This window comes from Myxocyprinus asiaticus, chromosome 36, assembly GCF_019703515.2.
Source record: "Myxocyprinus asiaticus isolate MX2 ecotype Aquarium Trade chromosome 36, UBuf_Myxa_2, whole genome shotgun sequence".
In the NCBI taxonomy this organism is placed as follows: domain Eukaryota; kingdom Metazoa; phylum Chordata; class Actinopteri; order Cypriniformes; family Catostomidae; genus Myxocyprinus; species Myxocyprinus asiaticus.
Window position 1 is genome coordinate 18,118,347 of NC_059379.1, and position 19,787 is coordinate 18,138,133.

At 37.8% G+C, this 19,787-nt stretch overlaps 1 protein-coding gene across 1 annotated transcript in view; it reads left to right on the forward strand.

Moving 5' to 3' along the window:
• Positions 1-10,488: 10,488 nt before the first annotated feature.
• Positions 10,489-19,787, forward strand: part of LOC127427263 (melanopsin-A-like) — a 67,025-nt gene continuing 57,726 nt past the window's right edge. The window contains exon 1 of the mRNA XM_051674753.1: positions 10,489-10,713. Coding sequence (XP_051530713.1) covers positions 10,570-10,713 — 144 coding nt within the window. The 5' untranslated portion in view covers positions 10,489-10,569. The remainder of the gene's footprint in view (positions 10,714-19,787) is intronic.

Here is a 19,787-nt window from a genome sequence, read left to right on the forward strand (position 1 = left end):
TTTTTCACATGGGTGATATAGGTGTTGGACAACTTTTTTGCTTGAATAAAAAATATATATATTTGAAAACTGTATTTTGTGTTTACTCAGTTTGCCTTTGTCTTATGTTATATCTCATTTGAAGGTCTAAAACAATTTAGTATGAAAACTACACAAAAATAGAAGAAATCAGGCAAATACTTTTTCACATCACTGTATATTGGAGTGTGAGGGACCACCTGTCTCATCAATGTTTTCAAAAGTAATGAAAAACAGAAAATGAAAAACAGCTGTTATATCGATCTTAGAGAACCCTCACTTGTTCTGCAATGCGATAGTTCATCTTGCCTTATGCACACACTGACTTACTGTTTGCGAAGCTTCTCTCTCCCAGGGCACACTGTCAAGGGACTCAGCCCCAATGCACTGCAATGTAAACTTTCCTGATCAATAGTTTCCCATCTATTGATTTGTTGCATTGAAAGTGGCAGCCAGTGAGTTGTTAATCAGCTCTTCTATCATTAGGTTAGTGCAGGCAGTGCCCCATGTCGACACTATGTCGTTGCATGTGGTGATGCTTCATAACAAAAGGCCCTGTTATGCTTCTGAGTTCATGTGAAAGTAACCAGTCAACAGACAACTCTTTTATTAACTCACCAAAGTCAATTTTTACTTGCATTTGGTGCTTGGTGAGTGTTCATTTGAATGCGTTAGTCTGCTTGTATATACCTGTAGATGTCTCAGGATACCTTTCCATTCAATTGACTTGCCTCTCATACCTTCAACTCACTTTCCCTCTCTTATCACTCTTGGATTAATAAAGCTTTGCACTCTTACCCGGGGTCAACTCTGACTGATTCTGTGTTTGCTTCCCTCTACCTGAGCTCCTCTTGCAGTTTATTTCTCTGTCTCCTCTCACGCTTCCTCTTTACTCCATGTCTGCACATTATCTCATACAGCGCTGTTTGCTCATCTGACCTGTTTATTAAAGGGGTGCTGGACTGTACCTTTGTGTATTAGGTGATATGTGTGTGTTTGGATGTGGGAGGAAATGCCGTGGGATGGGATTATTGTGGGATTAATGTACTTTCAAAAGTCCCATCTCCCTGTTTTCATGGTAATCCTTCCATCAGTGTAAATCCTGGCATTTCAAACAGGCCACAGAGGGTTTTAATCTCAGCACAAAGAGCAAACCTCCACACTGATGTGCTCTGACATAACTTTAGTCCACATTCGTATTGTACGTCTTCAGAAAATCCACCCTTTTGCTGTGGCGCAGAATAAAGTTAACAGAAAAGACAACTCTTAGATGTGATTCTTTGAATCAAATATAAGTGGATGAAGCAGGACAGAATAAATTCAGTGTAGAGATGACTCAGAACTCCTCGGAAGCATGTACTGGCTACTTGAATGAACATGGATACTGATGATGACGTGCAGATATGAGTGTACACATACGTTGTTCTTTGCCCTTTTTACAGTGTTGGGAGTTTTGGAGTTGATGTGAAAGCCTAGAGCAATCTCATGATGAAGACGTCACGTTCTCACCTCAGTTCAGACGATATTGTGACTGATTTATTGCACATGTTTTACCGCAATATGTTTAATTAAACTTTTACCTGTATGAGTGTATTTATATTATACTATATCAATATTATATTACATCAATATGTTAGATCCGATAATCCAACCCCACCCACCTAACCACTTATAAACAAGATAAAACTTTTAACAGTCAAGTAAATGTATTCAATGTATTTTCAATTCATTTCATTTTAAAAAGCAGCCAATTTGAATACGGAATCAGAGTGAATTAAAATACGGACAAAGGGTAAAGTTTAAGTGAAGCAGGCAACTGACCAAGGAGGACGTTGTTGGTGGTGCTGGCAAAAAGTCACAATTGGGACGTATTGTTATAAGATCATGTTCAAAATCCTTCAGTGGACTTTGTATAATGAAGAAGCCTTCCTAAAACTTAACAGAAGCTGCAAAGGGTGAACATTAGGATTCAAATTAATAAGCATAACAACAGTTGTAAGATAATGTGTAAAGTGTAAATGTAGGTTTTGCTCAGCCAAACTTTTTGAATATACTTGATTATTATAAATATAATGCATTTGAGTTGAAGCAAAATTTATTAATTTAAATGTATTTTGGAACTCTATTTGGTTGTTTTCCCTGCCCTAACAATTAGACTAGAATGCTTATGGCTGTTCAATTTTATTTAATATATTTAATTGTAATAATTTAATTTGTCCTTAATCAAAGTGCAATGAAAGTGTTATGCTGATAGTACTATTTGTAATTGAATTGAATTTTTGTATTAAATGAGAAAAGAATGCAAAATATGGTTTTTCGTTAGTGGTCTCAGACTTCTGCGCCCCACTGTAGCTGCACATAATCAGAAAATAAATGCTATTAATCGATTTTAAAGCCTGCAGGATAAGCCCATAACTGAAGAAAGCACTGAGAGTTTGTCAAAGTATTGCTTTAGCATTTTTTCCCTGCTTTACATCACAAAAAAGTATGACTGTGAATAGTTTCAATTGTACAGGGTTATCTGCTGATTTTAAATGATTAAATAACCTCAGCAACTTCTCGCGTCTCAGGAGGATTCTATGTTTCAAATTCAGCAGTTTAATCCATCCTTTCTTAATCATCTCTAGCACAGACTTTGCCATAAATTTGAACCGTGTTCCAATAATACTCTTTTATTTTTATCTTACATTTGTTCTAAAATGGACATGTTTTTACAAGCTCTGTGGCCAATGGCTTGATATTATAGCAAGAACAAGCACACTAAGGACACTCCCTTTGGGTATTAGTGATGTAATGGCAAGGATTAAACATTCTGTACTGCCCCATTTGCTCACTGACTTCTAATTAGAACAAGAAATACTTTAGTCTGGTCTCATTGGTGACATATGATCATAATAAAGTCTTTGTAATGTTTCTCAATGAGTGTGCAATATATTTAGGGTGGAGTTAAGCATAAATATCTGGGCTGATGCATGATTTATCGCTGGTATTCCCTTGAGGAAGGCACCTAACCTGACTGTAGTACTTTAAAGGGATAGTTCACCCAAAAATGAAAATTCTCTCGTGATTTACTCACCCTCCTGGTATCCCAAGATGGGTATGACTTTCTTTCTTCTACAGAACATGAATTAAGATTTTAAAAAAATATATCTCAGCTCTGTTGGTCCTCACAATTGAAGTGAATGGGTGCCAAAATTTCTAAGCTCCAAAATCCACATAAAGGGAGCATAAAAGTAATCTATACGACTCCAGTGGTTAAATCCGTGTGTTCAGGCATGATATGATAGGTGTGGGTGAGAAAAAGTTCAATATTTAAGTCATTTTTATTATAAATTCTCCTCTCTGCCCATTAAGACTGTGAATCACAAATAACACAAGAAGAAGAATGGGAAAGTGAAACTTAAGTGGAGATTGACTGAGCAGGGAGGAGAATGTATAGTATAAATATTGATCTGTTTCTCACCCACACCTATCATATCACTTCAGAAGATATGGATTTAACCACTGGAGTCATCTGGAATACATTTATGTTGCCTCAAAATTTTGGCATTACATTGTATACAGAGCTGAGATATTCTTGTAATAATCTTCATTTGTGTTCAGCAGATGAAATTATGTCATACACATCTGGTATGGCATTTTTGGGTGAACAATTCCTTTATTTGGATAAAGGCATCTGCTAAATTACTCTGTTTTTGAATACTCAAACACCACACCTATACTGTATGTGTTTATTGAGCACTGAATTTCAAACCCATAGGCATTAACAGAGACTTGGTCCTCCCTAAGGGCTTCTCTGGGAAGGTTTTCCACTAGATATTGAAGATGGGGTTGCAGTCATTGTTCATATTCATCTCAAAAGATGTTCAGGTCTGAGCTTTGTGCAGACCACTGAAATATTGAAGCCTTTAAGTATTACTCAAAGAGTAAAACATTTTCAAAAGGTGTGTGACCTCACTTGTGTTGTGCAGAGATTGCTTCTACAGTACATGCTGCTAAGGCACTTAAAAACCTGGTACAGTAGCAGGCTATAGAAATCAATATTTTGGCCAGGAAGATTCAGTGTGTCTGTGTGTTTTGTCTTTTTACAACAATGGTCACTGTGACACTGAATCAACATACATTTTGAAAATGTTGTTTTACTGGCAACACAAGATGTAAATTCTAGTAACTCTTCTTAGCGCAGACATGAGAGACAGGTATCGAAAAGATTCATGATTAGCGCAATAAGTCACAGCAGGTACAGAGAAGATATCCTGGGCAGCCCCATTAATCTTTTATGTCACAGGACTTCACATATGGCCTGAAACTGGCCATGGCGATCTGTCTCCCTTTTAAAACCAAGTTGCACACAGCTTACAACACACAATGCAAGAGATATAAGAGGTGAGGCGGTAAATGTGGGATGAAAAAAAAAAACGGTTATCAAGGCGAACATCTGGTACTGGCTTTCGCCTGTGCTTCAGACAGTTGAGTGGCTCTCTGCATTGCGCAAAGCTCATACAGGGACAGAGAAAAACCCAGAAAGAGTTTGATTGTGAGGATAAAGTGCAAGGCATGCATGCTTGCTTTCATTAATCTTTGCATTTTGTCAAAACAGAGAGAGACTGTTGACTGCCAGTAAAAACAGCAATGATAGTGTAACACTTCTCAGTGGAAGGAGGAGGCGAGAAGCAGATTTCCTGGTTTAGGTAGGCGTTTTTTTTATTTTCCTCAGTGCAGCACAAACACACTCTCAGGGCTTTACGTTGTTGGCAAACACAGTCTAAAAACATCCACAAACTAGCTTACAAAATAAACGTTCACATTTGTAATCATAAAAACTTCTGGCTTCATAGTCCGTGCCCAGGCTCTCTCTCTCCTCTAACTGCTGTGTGGCTCTATTTATGCCACTCTCCCCGTGCTCACTGAAATTAGAGACAGGTGTTAGACATAATTTAACTCAGGTGTAAGCGCCCTTACTGCTTTCTCTCTCTCCGGAGAGATGCTTGACCATGCCCCCGCTGCCACAGATAGGTAACCAATTTCATAATTTCACACAAATCTCATTCTCTATAGACCATTTCAAGAATGTTAACAAAAACAAAGGAATTAAAACTGTCCAAACGTATTTCCGGATCCTTTCAACAATGTCTGTTTTTCAAGGTAAATTAGTCCACTCAGTGGCTGTATTTGGGACGCTCTTGAGAAGTTTGGGCAGCTATTTTTCTATGTAAACCAGCGTCATGAAAGTGCAGCTCCTATCTACTTGAATTGGGAAAGACTGAAATCTCCAAAATGGTTGGTCAAGATTACGATAAAAGAACATATTCAAATAAGCAGTAAAATCTGACAACACTGTGTGGTGGGGTGAGCAAGAGTCAGACACAGTGGGTGTGGTGTCTGGCATCGGAGAGGCATTTATTAAAAAATTTCAAAACAAAGGGGAATCTAGGGCCTTCACTGTGGAAACGCCTATGTGAAGGAAGAGTTGTGAAGACGGGGGAAGGTCCAGGTGATGGTGGGCTGGGTCCAGGCGCATGCAACGTGCTCCCCTCTTTGGTCCGAGGCACGTGGGGCAGCGGCTTCACTCGAGCGGCCCGGCTTTCCTGGGCCTCGGCACTAGAGGGGAATAGCGGCCCGGCATCCTGGCCCGTCGGCCGTGATGCATGCTCCAAACCCAGGTGTGAGTTAGATGGGTGTGGGTCTGGCAATGCATCTAACTCGCACCGGACCCTCCCCGCTCCATTCTTGGACCTGCGAAGATGCTGGTAGATACCGGTCTCCCGAGGGGAGGCACGCTCGGTGTTTAAAGGCAGCAGTGATGAGGCACTTTATTGGGTTCAGGTGAGCCCCATCACACTCCGCCAAACAGGGAAAAGTCACCACAGGTGACGATGATCCACAGGAGGGGCGTGTCGTACAACATCACAACTGGTATAATAAATTGTGTGTCTTTAACTCAGATTAAACACACACACAAAAAAAGCTATTTTACCATCTTGAATAGCTAATACGTGTTCTCGAGATGACTGACAGCCGATTTCTGTATCTAAAAGGTGATTGGCTTTTTTACCTGTAAGGCAGGACTTTCTTTCTACATCCGTTGACCACTGGCTGCTGTTGGGCATTCCAATTTCATCCACTCATTTTAATAGAAGTGGCCCTTCTCTGCTAAATAGTCTCTGTTTTGACAAGCAGGAAGTGTAAATGGAACAATGACATCACTTGACATCACCATTGAGCAGTCCTTGAAATGGTCTTTGTGGAGGTGGGGGTGTAGTGGAGTGTTCGTTCAGAGAGAGAGATACAAAGTGGTAAAGGTGCACTCACCTAAGCGATATAAGGAGGAACCACGCCAGAGACTGGGAGAGAGAGAGCTATCACACACATGCTCTGACTGTGTTCCGTTTAAATGAATGTTTTGAGTTAAGGAAATTAAAGATTACCTGTTTGAGTTTGTCAAACTCTAATGAACCCCATTGCAGTCTTTAATAAATTAAATTGTTTATTAATTTAATTAACATCAATACATTTAAATCATTTGGTTTTATCCGAAGCATCTTAAAGCTAATTTATACTTTCTGGGCGAACAGACTTAATTTGCCTTAGGTGCTTCAGTACGGTTCAGGAGAAAAAAGTTTGAATATTCTGTTGAATATATTAGGAGTTCAAGTATCTCAGGATCTTGTTCACCAGTGAGGGAAAGTTGGAGTGTGAGATCGACAGGCGGATCGTTGCAGCGTCTGCAGTAATGCGGTTGCTGTACTGGACCGTTGTGGTGAAGAAGGAGCTGAGCCTGAAGGCAAAGCTCTCAATTTACCAGTTGCTGTAAGTTACAACCCTCACCTATGGTCATGAGCTTTGGGTAGTGTACCAATATATGCTATCAGCCATCAGCCAGCAGGGAACCATTGTCATCACACAGGGAGTGCTGATTGTAAGGTCAGTTTTGGAGGTCTGCATAGACTGAGCGCAGCTCCCCTTAAATAACCCTCACATAAACACTGGAGAGTCTAGAGCAGTGGTTCTCAACAGGGGCGCAGAGAGGTCGGAAGGGGAGCGCAAATTATTCCAAGGTTGAAGTTTTGATTGACTTCAGATAGGTTTCAGTACTGAAGTACCAAGCAATTATACATGAGCCTAATGTGAACTGTAAACATAATTAGAACATGTAACATCAATATGCTTCATCTCCTTTAGAAAATATGAAAAAAGGTCGTTCACAATTGCCTTCTGTCTCCATGACGTTAACCTCTGCATAAATGGAAAAAACACATTCCCTCTCTCTCTGCTTTTTCTTTTTGATGGGGAGAGTCAGAGCTTAGCCTGCCTTTTTAATTAGCTGTCGGTGCAGCCATGGGTCAGATCGACAGTGACTACTAGCCGAATGAACTCGTTTATCGCACGTGCCAAAAGGAGTTGTAGCGACGATGCCTCATCAGCATCATCATCTACCCCTAAAAAATGTCAAACACGAAAGTATGACGGTAGCTATCTTCAGTTTGGCTTTACAGCAGCTGGGACAGATGCTGAACTGCTGCCCCAGTGGCAAATGATGCCATGAAGCCATGCACGTTGAAGCGCCATTTGAAAACCAAACACCCGACACTTAAAGACAAGCCCTTAGATTTTTTTAATTAAAGTTATCTTGTCTTGCACAGCACAAACGCAACATCAGCAAACACACATCAGTGTCTAACAAGTGTCTAGAAGCGTCCATCTACGTCTCGCAATGAGCGAGTTGCTAAATTAGGAAAACCGCACACAATAGCAGAGGAGCTAATCTTACCTGCTGCTAAAGATATCTGTCAAGTCATGTTTGTAAAAATTTCGCACAACAGATTGTTGACATCCCCATTTCTAATGACACCATTAGCATAGTACATGTTATTACAACCTACTTTAAGTACTCCTGTTCAAAGTAGGCTATATTGTTCAGAAACATTTTGATCATTTGTTTTTAGCATAAGGACGTGTCCATTATATAGTTTTATAAAAGTCAGAAAAAGTGATTAAAATAAAAATTATAAAAGTCATGAAAAATACTTTTAAAAAAGTAAAAAAAAAATAAAAAAAAAAACTCACTAAAGTTAAAAAAAAAAAAAAAAAATCTATAAAAATCATTTAAAGGTTAGGTATAGATTGTCATTATACCTCTATAAATATGTTCATACACTGTTCCCATATGATTGGAGAGACTTGGTTGGTAGAGAAACCCTGGTCTAGAGGAAGAACAGTGTTCCTCACAGTCAGCAAGTCTACATGTGATTGTTGATAATCTTGTGACTTGGCTGTGTCCGTCCTTGCTCTATGGTGCCCTAGTTTCTCAAACCAGACATGTCTCAGAGAATATTCCTTTTGGTGAAAAAAAATATAGATAACAATAAAAGAGATGCAAGTGATAAGCCCCCACCAGACAAGGTTGTCTGCTTATTAAAGGGATAATTCCCCCCAAAATTTTAATTCTGTCATTATTAACTGACCCTCATGTCCAAACTCTTATGAAATTCTTTCTTACACTGAACACAAAAAGGTGATTTTTAAAAAAAAAAAAAGAATATCCTGGCCACTTTTTCCACATAATGAAAGTGAAAGAGGACTGGTGCTGTCAAGCCCTAAAATGACAAAAAAAGCACCATAAAAGTATCATAAAAGTGGTCCATACAACTTATACAGTATGTTAAACTCCAAGTCTTATGAAGCCATACGATACCTTTATGTGAGAAACAGATTTTTCACTGAAAATCTAAAAAAAATTCTCAAATCTGGCCACAAATCAAGGTCAACTCATTGACGCAATGATCCAGTCACAGTAAGATTATCAAGGCATATCAATATTAATTAAAATTTCAGTCTGTCCCTGACACACAACTATCATATGACTTATAAAGAAATATAATGCCAAAGTCATATAGACCAGTATTTATGATAATTTTATAGTGTTTTATGCAATTTTGAGCTTGAATGTTCCAGTCCTAATTGACTTCCATTATATGGAAATGGAAAAGAAAGTCATGCAGGCTTGGAATGGTATGAATGTGACTAAATGCAACAGAATTTTCATTACTGGATGAATAATTCCTTTAACATCATTGCCTCCTCACTGTTTAACCAACTGAATGTTCCAGGTGCTTTGTCCTCAGGAATCCTCCATGCAATTCCAGAAATCAGGAGTCAGAAGTCAGAAGTGAGTTCCATTGCTTGAAATCATCACCATAATTGCTTCTTTCTCTGTGTTCTGTTCTCAACTGTCTAATGTAAAATAAACGCACACTAGCATTCCTACCAGTGATAGGAGTACCTATTACATCTCCATGGCACTCCAGAATCATTCTCAGATGCAATGCATTCCACCAAGATTTGTGCTCGGATTTGTCCACGCATTGAGCAATATGTCTCATGATGCTGGAAAAGCCAGAACAATAACAGAACCAGGTTAAGAGGATAAATCTTGAGGAAGCAGTGACAAGCACCTTATCCACTAAAAGCTTGTATAACACTTGGTTTTAGAGCAAATAACTCCATAAATCTCTGTTTTCATCTTTATTTCCTTGAATAACAAAGCTAGTCTTTGTAAGCAATTCATGCGTCTCATGACCTGCATTTATGTATTTACCCCATAAAAACTCCAGTGTCCAAACCATGCAGTATACCCAAATTACTGCCTACTAATACTCAATAAATATGTAAATATGGTCATATATATACTGTATATATTGTATGTGTGTGTATGTGTGTGGGCGGGTTTGGGTGGTTTACAAGGAAATATTTTTAGGTTACAATCTGGTAATTACAAGGGTATTATGCTATAAATGTGGTTTATGAGGATATTTCTAGTGTCCCCATAATTCAAATCGCTTAAAAAACATACTAAACAATTTTTTTTTTTTTTTAAATGTAAAAATGCAGGAAGTTTTTTGTGATGGTTAGGTTTAGGGGTAGGGTTAGGGGATAGAATCTATAGTTCGTACAATATAAATATCATTATGTCTATGGAGATTCCTCATAAGGATAGCCACAACAACGTGTGTGTGTGTGTGTGTGTGTGTGTGTGTGCTCGCTCACTGGCTGTTAATTAAAGCCCTTTCTAAACTGTAAGTGTGGTTTGAGAGAGAGAGAGAGAGATAGAGATGGGAAGGACTGAGCATGTGCAGGTACTTCACATAAAGCCTATTGATATGAATGTCCTATTGGCATATAAACACATATGGAGCTAACACTCTCATATGGCTTACACTTAGTGTGATTATGAAGGGCTTAACAGAGGGCTGTTGCGGTGCATGTGGGATGATTGAGTTTGCTTAACTGAGAGACATCATCACCCACAGCATCCCTGCTCGTGCATGCATATTCTTATGGGCTCTCTAGCACATAGTTACTGACGTTGACAAACTCATCACACATGTTGGACGCAGTTGACCACTCAGCTCTAGGTTGCAGACAGAGAGAGAGAGACAGACAAACAGAGGGAGAGGTTCAAGACTTTCTCTGAATGACAGAATAAATAATAATGCTATTTAAGCAAACTCTTTGAGCTTCCCTCTCTCTGCGCGCACCGTGTCCACTGCGATGAACGCCTTGCGCTCGGACAGCATGGGAATCCCCACTCAAGTCCCGAACGGCACAGCGGTGAGTGCGGAGACGCTCGCTCCGTGGAATTACAGCGCTGTGAGCGCCTACAAACTGATGGAGCTGCCGGCTCGAGCCACTACGGTAAGATGATGGAAATAATTTTTGAACGTGTAAACTGATGGATGCGCGCGGATTCCGACGATTCAGTGGACGTTTAAAGAATCACCCTTTATTATTTTTCAGGGCAAAACGGTTGTCTATTATAGTGTGTGTCAGACTTAAAGCAAGGTTTACTGTGTTTATTAAAATCTTAAAAACAAAACTTCTTTAAAGCTTGTACTATACGAAGCGCGCGTGCGCAACTGGAGGCGCGTGTATTTGGTAAATTCTTCCGTTCCAGTTCATGCAACTTTGCGGTTTCTTTACCTGAATTGAGGTTCGGTCTCCCCAAATTGACACTCATTATCTAATACAAATTATTAGTTAAACATTCCCACTCATATGGTTTATATAGGCTACTAATAGACTGTTGCTGTGCATGGTTAGCCAAGGATGACGCACAAAGTATAAAAACTATTGAATGATTGCATGAGCCAAAAAATATGATTGACATGCACAAAAGTAACTTAATGTTTGAAAAGGCGTAAACAAAAAGGACAAACCACATTTATTTAAAACCACATGTTGTAGCCTAGAGCATTTAGGCTACATTTATGGTAGCACATCGCTTGTATTGTTCAGCTGCGGCAACTGAAATAAATGTATGCTGCTTTTGCCTGTTTGAATGCATAAATAAAGCAGAACAATTTAAAATTTGGCTATTTCTCAAATGTGTTCAGGGCTTGAGTCGTTGAAGTCTATAGGTTAAACGACACACAATATAGCTAATAATAGGCTACCAGAATATCGGAGGTCTTTTAATAGTGAATGCAGAGTTTGTAATATACCCACATGAAGGTCCAGCTGTATCCATTTCTATTTATGTTATGCTAATAGTAAAATTATTTTGTAAAACACTTTTAGACAATCATGTTTTTCTCGGAGTTGTAGAGAATAATTTAAGTGCCTCTCATTTTCTCTCACACTCATGCTTTGGTGATAAATGGAAATGTAGGCTACATGTACAGTATAAAGGCTTTAAATTAAAGTCTGTTCTATTTGGTGTCTTTGTGAGAAAGCAGACTGTGCTCATAGGTGTGAGTCTTTCATTTTCATACAAATGTCAGTTTTGAAAGCAAGCATTCGTATGGGAATATATGGCACATGAGATTAATTTCTTGGAGGGATAAATTATTCCTGGATATATTCTGTTTGTTGATTAAAATAAGCACCAAAAACACAACATACAGAAAAATAATTCAAAAAGGGGGAGGTTATAAATAACGAAACATGCATAATGTAATGCGCAAAAGCATAATTTGCATTGTATCATTTCACCTCAACTGGCATTAGATGACAATGATATGGAAATAGCATGATAATGATGTGAGGTCCTAAAGCAGAGCTTTGCCCCATTTTTGCGCATTAAAAAGCATTTTTCAGCTCAGTAGCTAACAAATACTGTTTTGTATTTAGCCGTGTGTTTTGATTGAACTTCAAACTATACAAACTATTATGTAACACTATCCAGAAAAAAATAACTGCTATGCAGCCGGTAGTTGTGCATTAGCCCTCAGCATAACTGCTCTAATGAAGTCTAAAATAAAAGAGGTTATTTTAGAAGTATGCAATTTGTCCAATAAATGCGTGCCAGAGCATTCTTCAAACAGAGGCTCATGAAAAGACAGTGTTTAACCACTATATCTTTACATTGCATTGACCTAATTTTGACATTCTTCATTCCATTCCATTGTAACTTAAGCTTTAACGATCATCTTAACTAACGTCGCTTGTCATTTTACGATGGAGTAACGCTTGTCACCCAAACCAGCACGTAGATCGCTCATATAAAGTAGAACTTAAGTGCTTTGTTACGGGAGCTGTCCAGTCCGGCCAGTATGTCCAGGTATTTGTCTTCTCAAAAATGAAAATAATGTGGAAGTACTAACAAACATGGAAGTTGTTTGTAACCTTGTCGAGGCGCCGAAATGTATTACCTAACTATTACAGAATTTAATTAAAGAAATAATTATGGCTTTAGTAAGACAGAGTTTCAGATTTATTGATGCTCAATCATAGAGTTTACTGAAAGGGAAGCAATAAATGCATGTAACGTGAATGTACACTATGTGAATCATGTGGGGCTCTCACGTAGCCTAAAGTTTTGTTCCTTTGGCTGGAAATTGAACAAATGCACACAGAACAGCTTGTGGGGTGAAAGGTGGAAACTATTCTAGGGGCCCAAAGGTCCAGGGGGGCCAACAACAAATTCGAAACTGTATTTTTTAATAGGTAAGGAGCCCGGAGCAATATACAGTCAGGGGGGCCAGAATTCCTTGCTACAGCCCTGCTACTCATAGACCTGTCTAAATATTAATAGATCATTTGGTTAATTGAAGGTACTGTGCACTTGTAGCCTTACTGCCATTATGCATCATACAATTTTTTACTGCCTTGTAAAAAGACTATAGGCGAGCTGATGAAGAGGGAGAGACAGGGAATCTCTCATTACTCTCACTCTAATCTCCTCTGTTAACCATATTTTAATGATTTATTAAGGCATATTTATTTAAGTTTTAAACTGCGTGGTCACATTACTCACATATGTCTTCTTAAATAATCTGTTTAATAAAAACATGTCATCTTTCTATTGCCATTACAATTATGATTATAAAAGAAGGCTAATATAATGTTATACTGTATTACGTGTCTATCACGTTGCATGCACAGACTGCGGTCATGGTTTTGCTCCATGGTTCCATGGAAGGACTACAGAAAATTGGATGATCTATGTCATACACATTTGTAATCATGAGTGAGGTACTTATTGTTTGCCCACAGCCAATATTTGACAGCTTGTATTGATCAATCTGTTTAGATGATGAAATGGCATGACAATCAGCCTTTTGTTGCATAAACCGCAGTAGGGTGATATAATGTTGAAAGGATGCTGTTGTGGTTTCAGAGACAACATATAGGGTGAATCCAGGTTCAGTGGGACACTTTCTTTCATTGAAATGAGGCAAAAATTGACCCAATTTACCTAAATTCATCCAAAATGAAAAGATGTTATCAGGTTGAAAAGGTATGTCGTCTTGTCCACACAAACAAACTGCCGGTTAATCTTACTCAGCAATGTATGTGCTTGAACTTGATCATGTTTTGTAAAGAGAGAAGTATGATGCAGGTTTAAGACAGAATTTTTGATTAATTCATAAGGCAGACATGATCCTGTGCTGCTTTGGTGAAAATCTTCTGGATTTCACTTATTTTGCTTCAAGAAGGTTATAGGATTTCAGCTAAGCTTTGTATTCTGTTGGAAATTACAACATGATTTATGAACTGAACTAGAAGTTAACACTTTAATTTGATTCCTTCCTTCCTTTACTTTTTTCCTTTCCTTACTTCCTGCCTTACTACCTATTTTCAAGAAAAACACTTTTTGTCCCCAACATTGTTTAACAGTATAAACCTTGTACAGAATTCCAAGTTTTGTCACTTAAGAGACAGAGAGAATCAAAGCACAATATTTATCTGCAAAACCCAGTGTGTGAGTGAATTGATTTCAGGCTTGTTAAAGGTAGAGAGCAAACAGGTTTCTGTAATACAGTCAGGCATTTACAGAATGGTGACAACATAGACATCAGTGCATTTCCTACATCCATCCCACAGGTGTAGACTACAGTAAAAAACGTGATGGGATAAGTTGAATGTTTTTTATTTTATTTTATTTTATATATCCAAAAGAGTTTTTAGTCTTTTAAATATCATTTTTCAAACTCTTTGATGACCACAACTATACAAAATTTTAATACATATTTTATTTTACGAGTTTTTGAAATGATACTTGAAGAAGAATATGCTGCCACTAAGAAAATAATAATAATAAAAAAATCATAATGTAACAACATGTTAAAGTAATGCCTCTATTCATTGCAACACAAATGAAGAGTTTGAAAATTGAACAAAAGCAGATTGACACTAGCTTCCAAAATCAAGGACAAACATGATAACCCTGTCATGTATGGGTGTCCTGGCCAAATTCCCCCATTGGCCCTGATCAATCATTGCCTCCTAATAATCCCCATACATGAATTTGCTCTATTACTCCACTCTCTCCTCTCCACCAATAGCTGGTGTGTGGTGAGTGTGCTGGCGCACTATGGCTGCCGTCGCATCATCCAGGTGGATGCTGCACACTGGTTGTGGTTGAGGAGAGTCCCCTGTTCACTGTGTAAAGCACTTTAAGTGTAGTATCAGAAAAGCGCTACATAAATGTAATGTTCATACATTCATTCATGATTACAAGGGGAATAGAACTCCATTTAATCATGGCAAATGAAAATGTGATTTTTCCCATCCTGTGTCAAGGTGAAGTTCCTGCGATTATTTATGTAATTCACAGTGAGAGACAGTGAGAATAAAAGTGACCAACAATATGTGGATCTGTTTAAGCTTCGCTGACTTGTCTGTGTCCTTCAAGGATCTCAGACATTAGCATTCTCCTTTATTCTCCTTTACATTTGAATTCATAAGTCGCATTATGGGTGGTCTTGATTTGTCCTGATGTTCCCAGTCTCACTGTGGTAAGCAATAATGGCATGCCTTGAAGGCACATGTTGCGGGGATAAAATCTGCACTCCCCGACACTATAAAGTCTGTTGAGTTTACACTGATTTTCTTTTGATTGTATGTACCATATTGAATTAATCTCCACATTAACCTCCTGTGAATGGTGGATACACTTGCTTCCAAACTGAACTATTAATGGGTCTCTCAATGGTCATTAGCTTTCACAGCAGGGATACATGTAACTGTGTCCTGGGTGACAGATGTGAAGATTCCACTATATTAATATATTTATAACCAGTGTTGGGGGTAACGCGTTACAAGTAACCTGCGTTATGTAATCAGATTAATTTTTCGAGTAACGAGTAAAGAACACAATATTTATTTTATTTTAGACCATAATATCACATAAACACATTGCTTTTGTACACCTCTACTTTCCCTGAATTGTGAGAAATCAGGAGTAAAAGTGTGCAAACTTCGGGGAGGAGACGTAGTGCATGATTGGCATTGTAGTTCTATAGAGTGTGAGGCCAGAGACTATTTTGCAGATGAGTCACTTCTATTTAAATTAATGGGAGAAATTGGAACGCACAACCAAGAAGCTCTAGCACCCAACAGTCAATGGATGTAGAAAGGAAGTCCCGCCTTGCAGGTAAAAGAGCCAATCACCTTTTAGATACAGACATAGCCTGTCAATCAACTCGCTAACGCACATGCGCATTAGCTATACAAGCTGGGAAAATTGCATGTTTTAGCGTAATATGAGGTCAACATTCAGATGAGTGAAACGCGATTGATTCATGTGTTTATACACACTGCATTAAAAAAATCAGTAAATGCGTTTAGGCAGAGGGATTATAAGACTAGTCTTCCACTGGCCACAACATAATACACAGGGTGAAATACTCACTCAATTCACTGAATTATGCAGTCAAACTGCTCCGTGTTACAGCTCCCTGTAACTGGGATAAGAAAAGCTGACTCTGGATCAGTGGCTCCGAGCAACGTTCTACATCGATTGTGTATGCAGAGAAAATGTCTTAGTTTCTAAAAAGATTCTAAATTTTTGTTTTATAATAAACAAGTTGTTTGATTCATGAAACAAACCATTTTTATGACATTTTGTTAGCATTAAATACAATTCCATTCAAGATTCCATTCATTGCCTTTGAAGTTGTATGCGATCAACCAGTGGCGTCTGTACGCACCGTGGATCAATTCAAAACAAGCGTGCACTTAGATGACTTTTAAGTGAAAAATATTCTTTCATTATCAGACACATACTTTGAACCTGTTAGGCTGGCATTCCCCACTCAGTTTTATCCTGACTTTTGAAAAACATCTTAAGTTGACTCTGACATTGTCGATGAGCACAGCACATGATGACATATATGATGCAGGTTCAAGTGTTGAACTTTGCTGCTTTAGGTGAGACAGAAGTTATTCTTCATTATTCATACTGGCTGCCATGTTGATGGAAAAATAAATCATGCATATTAATGTTATTGATTCTTTATTATAAATATGATGTGAGACCTACTTTCTAAATATCTGTTTGTTTACTATGTTTTGACATGAGTGTTGTACAGTAGCTAGCATGACATGTAATGTCTCTTGTATGCAATGCATAGCATAGCGGAAGAGGCTGTGAGAAAAAAGCAACACAAAAATAACACAAAAGTAACATAATGTTTTACTTTCCGTAAAAATGTGCTTTTTAATTAAGTTAATTTTTTAAGGAGTAACGCAATATTCTAACGAGTTACTTTAAAAGTAACGTTGCCCAACACTGTTCATAACCCTTACCAGACTCAGTAAGCTAAGTAGATTAAACCACAGCTCAAAAAAAGGCTTCCAAATGATCACAAAGATCTGTCCAAGCATTTAGTACAGAGGTGCTCAAACTAGGGCCAGTGGGCCAAAGTTGTCCCGCCTTGCCGTAGATGACAAGAGGGGGAAAAAAAGAATATATATATATATATATATATATATATATATATATATATATATATATATATATATATCTAAAATAAAACAAGTTTTAAAATTTTTTGTTTTATTTTTGCATTACAAAAACTATAGCTTTTTTTGAAAAGTAGAGAGTATAAGTGATTTCATTTTTAAAAATGTATATGCATACTTCAATGACCTTTAAATAACCCACCCAGCAAAAACTCATTGAAAAGACGTCTCAACAACATTGATATTTGGTTGAAAAGTGAAAGGTGAAAAGCCGTCTTTTTCAGGTCATTCAAAAGACATCTATAAAAAGACATCCCTGTATGTCTAAATTTGTTTGCAAAGTGAAAGTTGAAAAGATGTCTTTTTCAACTACTTGAATTCAACCTAATTTCAACCATGAATTCATGATTACATATTATATTCATTATTATTTCATAATATTATATTCATAATTACTCTCAAAATAAGACCATTGACAAAAAGTACCAGTAAAACATTTATTGACATGTCACATACATTCGCCAGACCGTCCAGGGGCATATTTTGTAAGTACAATAAAATAAAATAAAACTTCTACATTTTCTCCGAACACGTCTTGAGTAGTAAAAGCCAGATAACATTAACAGACTTACATGCCACTCCGCCACAGATCCATGAGGAACTTCAGTCCGTGGAAACAAAAAGAGGGAGTTTCATACTGAACAGACTGTAACTTTGGAATTTAACAACTCGATTTAACTAAGACTGCTGAAGCATCAGATAGCATCAGCTGAACTTTGGAATGCATTTTACACAGAACAAGGGCTGTGGATTTTAGCCCCCATAATATATTACAAATAGAAGAAAAATTGTATGGTATTCCTTAATTATTTTGGGTTGCAGGTATAGCCTCCACTGCCAGACCATCCAGGGGCATGTTTAAGGTGTTCTGCCATGGCACGGGAAATATCATGGTCTGTGACCTTGCTGTCCCACTCTTTGAAGCAGATGCAATGACAAAGACATTTTTTTTTTCATCAACCTTTGTTTAATCCTGATTATTACAGAATACAATCAAAGGAGCCAAAAAAGAAATAGTGTACAAACACTGACATCAGGGATGCAAACACATGGTGTGAAAAAATATATAAAAATTATATTCTGTTTTGTTTTCCCACAAAAGAAAGTAAGGATGATTATAGCCTAATCACTGCCTATTCTGAATGGTTTGTTTGCATCCCTTTGACATCCATAAAAGCACACAAAGTTCTATCAGTATATACCAATCAAAATGCTGTACAGCACTGTTGGCTGTAATGCCTTTTTTGAGCCGTGGCCCTTCATGTTGAACTGTGACATGAGGCTGTTGGTCATCAGCCTGTAAGATGAGCACATGAGGTTATCTTACAAGGTGTCTACAGTTAATCAGTGATGATGTCTTATGCTTTAAAAAAATAAATAAATAAATAAATAAATAATGATTTTTTTCAAATTTAAGGATTATTTACTTCCTCGCCTATGTGTTTATGATTAAGGGTTTGAGGATGATGGCCAAATATCACAAATATAGAAGCATTTTAGTTATTTTGTTGAGTCTTGAACCGGAGTAGTCTAACCTGAAAAGCTTTGTAGCCATTTAGCACCTTCACAGCTGTTAAAGTTGGACATGATTTGAGAACTGTAGATAATTATGTTTATTTTAAAGCATATACTGAGTCTTGTTGTCATGGATCCTTCTAAACCAATCTGCCACTTTCACTCAACCCTCTCACTCCCCTGAGTACTGATCATCCACACCTGCCTCCAATCATCGTGTCAATCAGCTCCTCTATTTAAACCTCACTCCTCTTCCATTCTGCGTCTGGTCTCAACTTCATGTACAGAATCACTTACCTGTATCGCCAGCGTTTACGTCAATTCAATTCCACTCCAGCAACTCCTGTTTCCCTTCTTCTCAACGTAGTCGCCGTTGTTGATGTTGTTGTATACCCACCACCTCAAGGAAAATCACCACCTGTCAGCATCAGTCTTCATCACGTAATCGATCTCCATTTCAGCCCAGAACTGTTATGTCATCACTTACCTGCTGTCTCTGATCTGTTTTTTGTCTTGTGTGTCAATAAACACCTGCTTGGGTTCAAACATCATCTTCGAGTCTGAGTATACATTACACTAGTCAGAACCTGAAGAGTTTGTTGTACTGAGATTATGTACTTACTGCAGATTTAGGGGCGGTCCAGACAGCAGGATGCTTGTGTATTACAGGACTCTTGCGATGATACTGTCATGCTGCTGTTTTTTGGATAAAATACAAATATTTTGTGGGAGATGACTGTGTAGTAAGCTCAAACTAGCTATATAATTGTTAGTTTACATTATCTCCATATCTAAATGCTATAACCTACATTAAATATTTTAGTGTTGACTGAACAACTGATCCTGTTGATTGAATTTATTGTTCTTGTGTAGGAAATAACGATGCATTAGCAGCCATACAATAAACTGTACCGTACGAAAAGAACTACATGCAATACAAATAAACATTTATTTGGACATACATTATAAACAGTGTACACAAAAGTTCAATGTTCTCTGTAATGCAA